General features: G+C 35.3%; 1 protein-coding gene and 1 pseudogene across 1 annotated transcript; both read left to right on the forward strand.

Annotated features, from left to right (window-relative positions):
* The first annotated feature begins 324 nt into the window (after nucleotides 1-324).
* Nucleotides 325-5,328, forward strand: LOC143607539 (kinesin-like protein KIN-14S; annotated as a pseudogene).
* Nucleotides 5,329-9,795: 4,467 nt separating this feature from the next.
* Nucleotides 9,796-12,936, forward strand: LOC143607538 (mitogen-activated protein kinase kinase kinase NPK1-like). The gene is made up of 7 exons (XM_077082951.1): nucleotides 9,796-9,987; nucleotides 10,116-10,226; nucleotides 10,305-10,385; nucleotides 10,452-10,529; nucleotides 10,842-10,924; nucleotides 11,959-12,040; nucleotides 12,279-12,936. Exons 1-7 carry the CDS (start codon nucleotides 9,796-9,798, stop codon nucleotides 12,363-12,365), a joined length of 714 nt encoding a protein of 237 aa, XP_076939066.1. The 3' UTR covers nucleotides 12,366-12,936.
* The last annotated feature ends 1,044 nt before the right edge of the window (nucleotides 12,937-13,980 follow it).

The following is a 13,980-nucleotide window of genomic DNA, read 5'->3' on the forward strand; positions in this document are numbered from 1 at the left end:
AGAAAAACTAGAATTAATATACCCGATTATGATGCATTAATTATTCGTTTATTTAAATTAAATTTGATTGATGCAACAACATATAAAAAGAACTTTTAGATGATTATTAACAAAATCCGAATATTTCAATATTATTTATTAGTGAGTAAAATGAAAGTAAGAGAGAAATAAATCCGTTATGATTGAGCATCTCAAATCAACGGCCGAGATCTCTTCAAATTCAAAAAGTCCCCCCCCCCCCCCCTTGTAACCTCTCTCATGTGCCGTTGGACGTTTGAATAATATCACATACGCTCTCAATCTCAAACCCTAATTCTCTCTCTCATGGCGGATAACACTAACGATTTGGAAACCCTAACGATGAATATGAAGCTTTTGAAACTGGATCCGGATCAAACCCGACAAAAATCGCCTGATCCTCTGGCAGGTGAGAATTCGTAACCCTAACCATGATTTCTTATACTTTTTGTGTTCAATTGGATGTTCTTGATTGTATCGGTTTTGATTTCGGTTTCAGAACGGTGTGACCAAATGCTTCCGAAATTTGACAAGTTCCAACAGTTGACCGACAAAGTGACGGTATGATTTACGAATCACTTCTTAGTTTTCTTATTCCAATTGTTTCTGAACCTGTTGTGTTTGTAAATGATTTATAATTTTATATAATTCACACGGATCCTTTCTTCATTTTGTTATTCAAATTATTTTCTGAATCATTAATTGGAATTTTCTGCAATTATAAGGATCCTTTGTTCATTTTGTTATTATAATTATTTATTGAATCGGTTGTGTTTGTAATTGATTGTAAATTTCTGAAATTATTTTGTGTAATTTCCAAATCCTTTTTTCATGTTGTTATTCACATCATTTTCTTATACTTAATTATGAACTTCTGCAGTTATTTTGTACAATTTAAATCGTTTGTTCATTTTTTATTTTAATCATAATCATTTTCTGCATCAGTTTTGTGTACTACTTGATTGTAAGTTGGAAATTGCAGCACTTGTTTTGTATAATTACAGATCCTTTATTCATCTGTTATTCTAATCGTTTTCTGCGTCAGTTTTGTTTAATACTTGATTCTAAATTTCTGCAATTATTTTGTATAATTTTCAAATCCTTTGTTCATTTTGTTATTCAAATAATTTTCTGCCTTTATTGTTTTTTTTATAGATGAGATTGTAAATTTCTGCAATTATATTGTTTCAGAATTTGAGAAAAGAACATATAGCACTTTGTGATGAAGTTAAAAGTCTAACTGCTGATTCTTTTCTTGGATCTGAGGTGGTTGCTGCTCTTCAGAATCTTGGTAAGCTATTACACTTTCAATTTGTGTTCTGTTCTCTTTCTGTTTGCTAATGTAGTTTATTATGATTATAAGGTGAGGAATATGAGACATTGAAGAACAGATGTCTATCAGAGTGCTCAGAAAGAAGACGCTTATACAACGAAGTGATTGAGCTCAAAGGAAATATCAGGGTCTTTTGCAGATGTAGACCATTAAACCAAGATGAGATCGCTAAAGGGTCAAATTCCATTGTTGAGTTTGATTCATCTCACGAGAACGAGTTAAAGATAGTAGGATCTGATTCATCTAAAAAGCAGTTCAAGTTTGATCACATTTTTAGACCCGAGGACAGCCAAGGTAATTATAGGATATTGTGATCATTTCATTTCATGCTTATTTATTTATCTTGATTATTTTTCTCAGAATATGTATATTTGTATAGATAAAATGTCACATTCAAAAGACTTTTTTTTAAGAACGCTTGTTTAAACTTGCAGAAGTTGTATTTGCACAAACTTCACCGTTAGTGATGTCAGTACTTGATGGATTCAATGTATGCATCTTTGCATACGGGCAAACTGGAACCGGGGAAAACGTTCACAATGGAAGGAACTGCTAAAAACAGGGGTGTGAACTACCGTACTTTGGAGGAGTTATTCAAAGTATCTGATGAAAGAAATGATATTATGAAATACCAACTATTTGTAAGCATGTTAGAGGTCTATAATGAGAAGATAAAAGACCTCTTGGTTGAGGATGCAAATCAACCTCCTAAAAAGTAAGCTTGTTGACATATTATTGCTCACATGTAAACCTTGTTTGACACTTTGGCTAATGTTTTTGTTCTAAATGCAGGTTAGAGGTAAAACAATCAGCTGAAGGGACCCAAGAAGTACCCGGGCTATCTGAGGTGGCAGTTTACAAGATTGATGAAGTTTGGGAACTGCTAAAACGTGGGAGCCGTGCGCGTTCGGTTGGATCAACCAATGCTAATGAGCTTAGTAGCCGTTCTCACTGGTAAATTTGTTAGAATCGTATATTATTATAAAGGTTTTTAGTTTTAAAAGTATATTGCTTACTGGATATCTTGTTTGGTATAGCTTATTGCGAGTGACTGTTATTGGTGAAAATATGGTGAATAGACAGAGGACTAGAAGCCATCTTTGGCTTGTAGATTTGGCGGGAAGTGAACGAGTTGGGAAGATTGAGGTTGAAGGTGAAAGATTGAAGGAATCCCAGTTTATAAACAAGTCGCTTTCTGCATTAGGTGATGTAATTTCTGCACTTGCATCAAAAACAGCTCACATTCCTTACAGGTATATAATAATCCTCCTTCCAAATAATAATATTGTTAAAAACACTTGTTTCAACTTTCAATCTTATTTTCATCTACTATTTTGACCCAATCAGGAATTCAAAGCTTACCCATATTCTGCAAAGCTCATTAGGTAAGGTTTTCAGTTTTCTCTATTGATGTTTATTAAATCCCATTTGGGCATATGAGGATGCTGATGCTGTCAAAATTACCTTAAATTTTGTGCAGGTGGTGATTGCAAGACACTGATGTTTGTTCAAATCAGCCCAAGTTCATCAGATCTTGGTGAAACCATTTGCTCCCTGAATTTTGCAAGTCGTGTGAGAGGTGTTGAGCATGGTCCAGCACGTAAACAAACAGAAATCTCTGATCTTTTCAAGTATAAACAACTGGTAATTTTCTTAGAAGATTTCAAATTAGTTATGTTGGTTTTTTTATATTTAGTTATGTGTCATATTTTATGTTATAGGCGGAGAAAGCAAAGCAGGATGAAAAAGAAACAAAAAAATTACAGGATAGTGTGCAATCTCTGCAACTACGACTCTCTGCTAGAGAACATATATGTAGAACTCTTCAAGAAAAGGTAAATAACAAGTCTAATTTTTAAGTGTTGGTCAGATGTGATGGGTTTGATCAGCTGCAAAAACGAATCATTTTGAAGTTTGTCAAGTGATATTGTAAGTTTTATGCATTTAAGTCAATTTAGACTAATTTTTAAGTGCTGGTTATATGGGACTGGTTTGACCAGCGGCAAAAAAGAAATCATTAGTTCAATCATGTCAAGTGATATTGAAAGTTTTATGTATAAGTCATGGTAAAACTCGTCTAAGAGTCATGAGTCGAGTCAAAACTCACTAAATAACTAAATAATACTTGTCGACAACAGGCTGGGTTTAACCATCCTGTGATTATTATACCGGTTTTTTTTAAGTGTATCAAGTGGATTTTGAAGTTTTAGGCATTTTAATTTAGTAGAACTCGTCCAAGAGTCACAAGTCAAGTAAAAACTTAATAAATAACTAATAATATTTATTGATAAAATTGTCTTCTGTTCAACAAAAAACAGTCAAGTTTTTCACTGCTGGTCAAACCGGGCCGGGTTTGACCAACCTTCAAAAAAGAGAATATAGATATGAATATTTTTGAAGTTTATCTATTTAAAACTCACTGGGTAGCTAAATAGTATTTATTGATTAAATCGACTTCTGTTCAACAAATAATAGTCAAGTATTTCAGTGCTGGTCAAAACGGGCCGGATTTGATCAACCTACTAAAAAGATAATATAAGACATTTTTTTAAGTTTATCAAGTCAAAACTAACTAACTATATATATATATTAATACTTGCTGATAAAATTGGCTTTTGTTCAACAAATAGTAAAGTATTTCAGGGCTGATCAAAACGGGCCGGGTTTGACCAACCTGCAAAAAAGAATGTATTAGTGACCTTTATTGATTAAATCGACTTCTGTTCAACAAATAATAGTCAAGCACTTCAGTGCTGGTCAAACGGGCTGTATTTGATCAACCTACTAAAAAGATAATATAAGACATTTTTTTAAGTTTATCAAGTCAAAACTAACTAACTATATATATATATATATTAATACTTTCTGATAAAATTGGCTTTTGTTCAACAAATAGTAGTCAAGTATTTCAGGGCTGATCAAAATGGGCCGGGTTTGACCAACCTGCAAAAAAGAATGTATTAGTGGCCTTTTTGAAGTTTATTGAGTCAAAATTCACTTAATAACTTACAATATCTATTGATGAAATCAGCTTATGTTTATCGAATAACAGTCAAGTTTTTTGGTTCTGGTCAAAACACAACGGACATGACCAAACCTGCAAAAAAGATATCATTTAAAATCATAATATTGGAAGTTTTATCGTTTAAATCATTGTAGAACTCTCCATGAGTCTGGGTAACTTTTGGCGTGCTTGAGTTAAAAAGAAGTATCTTAGCAAGTTATTGACAAAAAAACCCGAATTAACCCATTAATAGGGAGATTTATTGATTTATATGTATGTATAGGTTCGGGATCTCGAGAGCCAATTAGGTGAAGAGCGGAAAACAAGACAAAAACAAGAGAACCGAGCACTTGCTGCAGCTTCTTCACACTCTTCTCTATCTTCAATAAAACAAGGTTTGACCACAATATCAGAAAAGAGACCACCGCCAGGCCCTTCAAAAATGAGACTCCCATTAAGAAGAATCAGTAACTTCATGCCATCACCCGCCACGTCACTAAAACCAAAAACATTCACAACTCAGCATAACCTTTCAAATGATGACAAAGAAAATCTCACAAAAGCATCAAATATGAAACCAACTTTACGGTCCTTTGCTGTGAAACCGGTTTCAACCAGTCAAACCATCAAACCGAGAAGACGGGCCTCTATTGCCACCACGTTTCAGTCTGAACCGAGCTCAAGCTCGAGCATGATGACCCCGAGGATGAGAAATGATCGTGTGGGTAGGCAGTCGTTTGTGTGGGACCCGCAAAGGATGTGGAGGCCATCGCGTGTGCAATCGTCGCCTGTGGAGGCGACGCCTGCTGCTGCATCAAGGAGGTTCATGGGGAGCCCGCCTTCACATGTTGTGGGTTCGTGGAAACCGAAGCATCCGACGGTTGTGGCCTTGCAAAGAAAACAGTTGGTTTGGAGTCCTCTGAAGCATAAAGGTACTACTACTACAAAGGGAGTTAGGAAGTAGTTTGTTTGATGAGGAAAGAAAACAGTTGGCTTGTTTGATGTTTGGTTTGTTAGTAGAACGTTGGCAATTTTAGGATTGAAGTGGAATTCAATGTTGGTTGGAGGTTACTTTTGTCATTTTACTAGTTTTAAAAATCGAAACCATTTACATGCATTTTGTGAAATTGTGTTGCTTAGAATGAAATTTACGATTTGACCTTAATGAAAATAGCAAGAAAAAGAAAAAACGTGCATGTGGATTAGGTTGGTTGGAGGTTACTTTTGTCATTTCACCTTCAAGACTTTACAAATTCAACAACTTTGACCTTAATGAAAATAGCAAGAAAAAGAAAAAACGTGCATGTGGATTAGGTTGATGTAAAAATAAATAGAACGTTGGGTTGAACACGGTGATTTGATAGATGATGAAAAATGAGAATTCTCCATGTTAACAACAAATACATAGAAATATCTAATTATAAATGTATCACCCTGATGACATGAATCGAAGAGTTTCCAACCTTGAAAATATGGGTTGTTTGCAACTTGCACCTACCTACCGATTAGCTCGGGTAATGTAAGAAAACAAATGCATTTAAGTTTGGTGTTTGGTTTGTTAGTAGAACGTTGGCAATTTTAGGATTGAAGTGGAATTCAATGTTGGTTGGAGGTTACTTTTGTCATTTTACTAGTTTTAAAAATCGAAACCATTTACATGCATTTTGTGAAATTGTGTTGCTTAGAATGAAATTTACGATTTGACCTTAATGAAAATAGCAAGAAAAAGAAAAAACGTGCATGTGGATTAGGTTGGTTGGAGGTTACTTTTGTCATTTCACCTTCAAGACTTTACAAATTCAACAACTTTGACCTTAATGAAAATAGCAAGAAAAAGAAAAAACGTGCATGTGGATTAGGTTGATGTAAAAATAAATAGAACGTTGGGTTGAACACGGTGATTTGATAGATGATGAAAAATGAGAATTCTCCATGTTAACAACAAATACATAGAAATATCTAATTATAAATGTATCACCCTGATGACATGAATCGAAGAGTTTCCAACCTTGAAAATATGGGTTGTTTGCAACTTGCACCTACCTACCGATTAGCTCGGGTAATGTAAGAAAACAAATAAAAAAGAAATAGATGAAAGTAAGGGGCTATTTGGCAAACCTCTGAATTGTTAAGTGTTGAATGGGTAAGAGGTCTGAATGAGTAAGATGATCTGAACCAGTAATAGCTGAATGAAATGCATCTGTTTGGGCTACACATTTGAATAGCTGTGCAAAATCACTATTTTACCCCTTTGCATAGATTTGGTATTAATCTCATTCAAAAGATCTAAATGATCTTAAATTATTCAAAAGAGCTAAATGATTCTAAACAGATTGTAACAAATATATATTGACCCTAATTTCCAAGAAGCCCCAATTCAACAACCATATGTTAAATTGGTACCGCATCTTCTGTTAAATTCATGAACCGCAACTGTAAATATACAACCACACCTTTTGATAAGGGGTATATTTTTTTCAATTAGCTAAAATTCTGGAAACACAATATATAAAAGTTGATATACATATACAAAACCCAAAATACACGATATATGCCTAAAGATGAAATTTTATACAAAAATGTTTCAAATATACAAAGAAGTTTCAAAGTACCACAAACATATATGTTTAAAAATGAAGTAATAAACAAAAACTTCCGAGCCGGTGTCTTCACCCTTGCAACCCGAGCCAACGTCTTCACCCGAGGTCCCGAACCGTAAAAATTACTTAATAAAACACAGAAATAAACCTTCACAAGCCTCGCGATAGCCCAAAAACGAGATCATGTAGCTGAACAACGGGATACGCATTATAGAAAGATCTTCATCACTAGCATCAGAAATAAACCTCCTCATAAGTCTCTGATGGCGTAGAAGCCCATTCGCTAACGCATTTTGATCCAAGATCATGACCCAGAAAAAAGCATCGTTGTGCAGTAGAGCTTGCCAAATATCACATCACTAGTCACAAAACGAAAAACGTGTTGGCGGATAAAAAAAAACAAATTAAAAACATTTGTTTAAGATAACCTTTCCCAGCACGGACTAAGCAGCTTGATTTCCAGCTCGAGCACATAGGGATAGAAGGTCCTTCAAATGACGGTGTTCCTAATAATCGTCCACCGAGATTCTTTCAAAATTTACAACCTTCAGCAATGCGGTGTTTCGAGATAGACGGCGAAAGTCTTTCGATCTGCAAGAAAACATTTTAAATATCTTATAATCTGAGAAAAATACAGAATACGACTGTAACAGAATTAAAAGAATAAAAAAAACATGTTGCTTACGTGGCTACAAAGCGGGCAAGATCAGCCGCCCCATTGGCTGATGTCGCCAAAAGAGTTATTATAAAGCTCCAGATTTCATCACTAAGATGAGAAATCGCTGCCATCCTCTGCTTTCTGGATTGGCAAACATGACCGAACAAATTTAACTTCAAAAGAATGATGTTCAACACTATAATTACACACATACAAGGTCAAAAAGAACTTTTTTTACACGCATATACATATGCGATGGATTATAATTTCTGTATACTTTTGTATTCAACCAAAACATTTGATTCTCTTTATCACATTCCAAATTAAGCAGAGTCATAGATGTTAGGGCACGGAAATTTGACACTGTGGATACGTTATCCTGACATATGTTCTTGGATCAGTTATCCTTAAATAGATCCTGTCAGGATCAGTGGTCCTCAGTACTTGGTATTATTAACAATTGTTTCTTGTGTGTAGGTTGTTATTTAATAAGTATAACGGCTCCAAGACTTATTCCACCGGATATCTCGCTATTGGACTTGTCAAACACGTGGTCAAATGGTTGTAACACGTTTAGTGGGAGAAGTGGCGGATTTATAGGACTTCTTGTTATGTCACAAATAACTGAGTACTGAGGATATGTTATTCTTGAAGACATGTCTGGATCAAGTATCCTTCCGAAGAGTTGCAGAGCTGTGTCAGGATCTTGGATCCTCGGTATTTGGTGCTGTTAACGGTTGTTTCTCATATGAATGTTGATATTTATCAACATTAACGGCTCCTAGACTTAGTCATCCACTTATTTCGCTACTGGACTTCTATGGCACGTGGTCAAAGTGATGGGAGTGGCTAGTGGAGTAATGCCTTAAAGATAGGACTTATAGTTGTATTTATTTTCTTTATAAACAATTGAGATATGATCGATTAGAGAACTCACTGTATTTCACACACACTCAGAGCTGAACTCACTATTCCCTCTGTACACATTAGCAATTCTTGTAACATCGATCTATATCTCCACAACATTTGTAACCCGATTTTTTATCATCAATATAATCGACGGTGATAGTTTTCACCGTCCGGGGGTTTTTTGTGCTGGAGATCACGATAATCACATACTCCTCGACCAAAGGTTACCTTGTTGATCATTGACTAAAGTAATCCGACCAAAGATTATCTTATTAATCCTTGACCGGAGTTATTTTACCAAAGATTACATTGATAAGTTTTGACCGAAGTAAGACTATCTTGGTTAAGGGCTTTTTCCCTCGTGATCAAACCTTTGTGTTCACTAATATTCCGATTACACACTTGTCATTATCAAGTTAGCACGTTACCTCATTTAACAGATTTGGATACTTGATCCTTAGCAGATTTTTGTCCAAAACAATAGATACGTAAACTGATATACCAAATTAAGCTTCCTAATAAATCTAATGATGATTTTTTTAACTTCAATAAATTGATAATTTCAATCATTAAAGAGTGGTGTGTATAATCATACATTGTATTTCTAGTAACATAAGTAAATAATCTTAATCTATGGCATTTAAATAAATATTCTAGGTTACAACTTCTTGAATTCAAAGATTAGGGTTTTAAGAACATGTACCTCATTTTTTTTATCTCTAACTACAGATTAGCTGTTAGAACCAAAGCAAGAATCAACGAAATTAATCAATTAACTTAAACTGAACATCAATTAGCCGTTCATACCATAAACCCTAGCTTCTAGGCCTAGCCATTCATACCCCAGAGGTAGAAATCGACTGACGGTGGGGAAACATAAGAGTAGAAATCAAGTAGGGAAACAAAAATCATACCTTTTTTGTGCTTGAAATCGGGTTGAAATCAAGTGGTGGTGTTGTGCCTGGTAGCCAGAAGAGAAGGAGAAAGAAAGAGCCAGCTATGGTGTTGTGTGTGGGTAAAATTGTCTCTGAACCATTCAGCTTCTTCAATTTTAATCTGAACGAATAAGAGGATAACAGAGCCATTCGGATGTATGATTTTAACAAACCAAACACCCTCAAATCTTGGGGAAAAAAGTCAAAGATGAAAAGTTTTAGTGAATTAGTGAGTCAACAAATAATAATGATAATGATAATAATATTTGAAAAAAGAAACACTTTCCCTCCTTGCCATGGGTCTCATCTCATCTATCAGTAGCAGCACATAAACCCTAATGAATGAGATATTGGGATCCGTCCGGCGATCTGTGGTTTTGCGTTCAGAGGTAGTGGATAAGATCAGTGGACTTGTCCTCCCCAGAGTTGTTATTCGCTGGCGAAGAGGTGAGTTGATCGGCTGGGGGGCCTTCGGTCACGTCTATATGGGCATGAATCTAGATTCTGGAGAGCTACTCGCTGTTAAACAGGTTCGTTTTTTTTTTAATTGAATTAGTTAGGGTTTTCATTTTCTTTTTTTGTTTTAGGTCTCAACTGCTTCTAACAAATTATTTATTAACCATCATAACATCCTTACTTTCACTTTCTGCCACTTTAGAGATATCTTGGAACCGTACGAGAAGAGGATACTTTAAATATTCTTCTCGAGTTTGTCCCTGGAGGATCAATTTCATCTCTTTTAGGGAAATTTGGACCATTTCCTGAAGCCGTATGTCAATTTCACTTTTTCTTCTTCTTTTTTTTATTATACGAATACGATCGACGTATTCATTCTTTTTACAACCAGGTTATAAGAATGTACACCAAACAACTATTATTGGGTCTTGATTATTTGCACAAGAATGGCATTATGCACAGAGACATTAAGGTGCATATTTCTGTTTTGGTACATTACATCATGGCGTAATGGCGTATGATACCTTTTCATGTTCAGGGGGCAAACATTTTGGTTGACAATAAAGGTTGCATCAAACTAGCAGATTTTGGTGCATCAAAGCAAGTTGTTGAGCTGGTAAGCTCACCACCTGCCTCACAATTAATGTCATCGTCATCATCATCATCGTACTCAGTATATCCCACCAATAGCAATGCTATGGTAGGGTCTGAGGAGGGTAAGATGTAGACAACCTTACCTCTACCCCATAGGGATAGAGAGGCTGCTTCCGATGAGACCCCCGGCTCGATAGTAGTTTTGCATCAAGCCTTGGACATAAGGCACATAGCACTCAATCATCGGGACACCGGCTGCCTCACAATTAATGTAATTTTAGATATATTGTCATTGTTTAGCAGGTTATGTGATTGAAAGCTATGTTTTGGTCAGGCTAATGGTTCAGGGGCAAAGTCAATGAAGGGGACACCATATTGGATGGCTCCTGAAGTTATTCTCCAGACTGGCCATAGCTTGTAAGTACAGTCAAGTGTAGAGATGTATACATATACATACATAGTTACATACACATAGTGGCGAAAGTTGCACCGTTGCATAGGCGCGAAAAAAGCACACACTCAAGATGAAGGAAGCTCAGTAACCAAAAATATACAATAGGCATACAAAGTGAATACCATTTCCCAAATTCAATTAATAAATCATATGATTAAAAGCTAATATTGTCCAATTAATATTAGAATTGTGAAAGTAATAACACTTCACACAACTAAAATTATTGTGCAGAAATGCAGATCATGAAACAAGTAAACAATAGTAATTTGTGTAAGAAATGGTCTAAAGTCTGAATTATCACCACCATACTACACAAACATAGAATACTTACTCTAAAGCCTACTGAAGAAAATAGGAAGTCCAAACAAGCAAAAAATATAAAAATAAAACTCAAGTGTAACAAGATTCATCTTTATAGGGGATCTACATAGAAGAGTATACCATATATATGTATATATCTATAGTTATATATACGTATTTACACACATATACATATAATGCATATACACATGCATATGTGCATAACACATATGTATTGTTGATATTCTACAAAAGTCAAATTAAATCTTAATTAAGCATAGTACAAGTTAGGCTAGATCATCTTTCACGAGGAGTTGAGGTGGTCTAAGACTCTAAAGGTTAAGTAAAAAACAGTTTTTCAGAATCAGAAGGTGGAAAAGAAACAAATTAAAATAATGCCAATATTAATTTATCCACAAGTCAGGAGATCTTATGTTCTGGACTTCTGTTTATTTATGTTCGAATAGTGATCATTACTGCTAACTTTATGCTCCATAGTTTTGTACTTCAGTCTATAGCTTTATACTCTTTTACAACAATCAGATACAATTCAACTTATTAATTCTCTGTCTATTTATTTTTTTGAGTATTAACATGGACCTGTAAATTTTTATTCTGTAGAACACTTATAATTTGTTTATTTTTTCGCCATCTTCTATGAATCACACCTATAAATATCTTTTCTGTTGTTTTTTAGTTCTGCTGACATTTGGAGTGTTGGGTGTACAATTATTGAGATGGCTACAAGAAAGCCTCCTTGGAGCCAACACTATCAGGAGGTACTGTTTAAATTACCTTTTATAATTCTCTCCCGATTTCAACCTATTTTTATAGACACGGGTCGAGTTGAGGTATTGACACTGTTATCATTAACAAGCCAAATGGGTTGAAGTCGGTCAAAATGTATTCACTTTCTAAATCACTTTATTTGAGAAAGTATGGATATTAATTTATAATATTATATCTAAACACATTTAGCACATTATTTATACTGTGTAAGCGTCATTTTTATATCAGGTTGCGGCTCTTTTTATATTGGTACCACCAAGTCTCATCCTCCTATTCCTGACCAGCTTTCTTTTGAGGCCCAGGATTTACTGCTGAAGTGCTTACATAAGTACGTGCGTTTACCCTTTTTGTACTACATACATATCAGTTATAAAAGATGAAACAAAGTCAGTATTTCTACTGTATAGATATTTTATGTTATTGTATGCACATTTATTCTTTTTCGGTTTACTCAGGTGTTATTATTGTTACTTGTTTATGTAAGTTACAGTTTTTATTCTTTAGGTATGGGGTAACTTGGTGATCGTGTTAACTTCAATAAGTACAAAACATGTCCCTGAAGTTCATATGTTGTCACACTTTTCGTCTTTTTCGTTAATGGACGTTAGATTTGTTCGTTAAATTCAGTCACGTGCAATGCACATGAGGCTATTGTGGTCATTTTACCCCTTTTAATGAAAAAATACTCTCAATGCGCAATCCACGTGACCGGATTCAACAGACATATGTAACACCCATTAGTGTAAAGGACGGAAAGTGTGACAACATGTGAACTTCAGGGCATTTTTTGTACTGACTGAAGTTAAAAGACAGGATCTGCAAGTTTCCTCATACATAAAGGACGACACTTGTAAATTATCTTACTTTTTTTTTTCATTTCGTTTTAGTTACACCAAATTTTATATATTTCAGGGAACCTGAGTTGAGGCCTTCTGCTTCTGATTTGCTGCAGGTGATTTTACATTTAGTTTTTAATATTTTTTGTTTTCTTTGCTTATGCCAATGTTTTTACATTTTCTGTTGCAGCATCCTTTTGTTACAGGGAAATCTCAGCAAAATTCTGTTGTTGATACTCCAACAATGGTTTGTTATTAGCACATTTTTTATCTGCATTTATTATTAATAATCTTCCATTCATCATCTCGTTTCATGTTAATTTATTGTGTCCAGGAAAGTACAGAAGCTCCTTCATCTACATGCACAAGCGTTATGGATTACTCGTGAGTATAATAATATAGCAATGTTACATTATTATTGTTAGGATTAAACGCACACACGAAACCGAACACGACACGAAAGCAAATATTACAAATATTACAAGTACATAATGTTGTTTATATAGAGACTAAACTAGGGTTAGTAAATTATTATGCAAGAAATCTAAACCGGGCCGGGCTTGGGCCCGACCGCCCACACCCGTCTCCTCTTTTGACTTCATATAATAAACCGGGCCAACAAGGCCTACGAACCCAACAATCTCCCACTCGGAGGCCTTGAGTACTCTCGTCTGCACTCCTGATTGTACTTCTGTAATCTGAACATTAAACTTCTTCTAGTTGCCACCCGCCTTCTCATCAATTAACCTGAAGGCCCGTTGAAGCTCCCCGGAGCTCCAACACGTCAGTCACGGCTGAAACTGCCCCTGACCCATTCTCTGTCCCTACCGGCTCCCACTGTAACGAACTACCGGATCCTGAGATAACATGAGAACAAACACTCTCCATATTCAGCAAGTAATTCATTGGAGAGACTTTTACAGCTGGAATACTGGTTTTCTTAATCCACTGTCGACCTGGAACTGTAACTGAAACACGACCTGTGCTCCCACTGTCACGATGTCCCCCAACTGATTTAACCTTCCTAGCTCGTTCATCCTGAATCTTCACTTTGGCTCTGGGTTTGTTACTTGCAAAACGAACCTTCTTCTGCC

This window comes from Bidens hawaiensis, unplaced genomic scaffold (genome assembly GCF_021521415.1).
Source record: "Bidens hawaiensis isolate Kalapana, Puna unplaced genomic scaffold, B.hawaiensis_p1.1 tig00083338_1, whole genome shotgun sequence".
NCBI classification, from domain to species: Eukaryota; Viridiplantae; Streptophyta; class Magnoliopsida; order Asterales; family Asteraceae; genus Bidens; species Bidens hawaiensis.

Bases quoted from the DNA above. Each gene is read 5' to 3' on its own strand.
- LOC143607538 (XM_077082951.1), top strand. From the start codon at position 9,796: ATGAATGAGATATTGGGATCCGTCCGGCGATCTGTGGTTTTGCGTTCA. The intron at 10,386-10,451 runs GTGCATATTTCT...TTTCATGTTCAG, and splicing joins TTATGCACAGAGACATTAAG to GGGGCAAACATTTTGGTTGA. The intron at 12,041-12,278 runs GTACTGTTTAAA...TTTTTATATCAG, and splicing joins GGAGCCAACACTATCAGGAG to GTTGCGGCTCTTTTTATATT.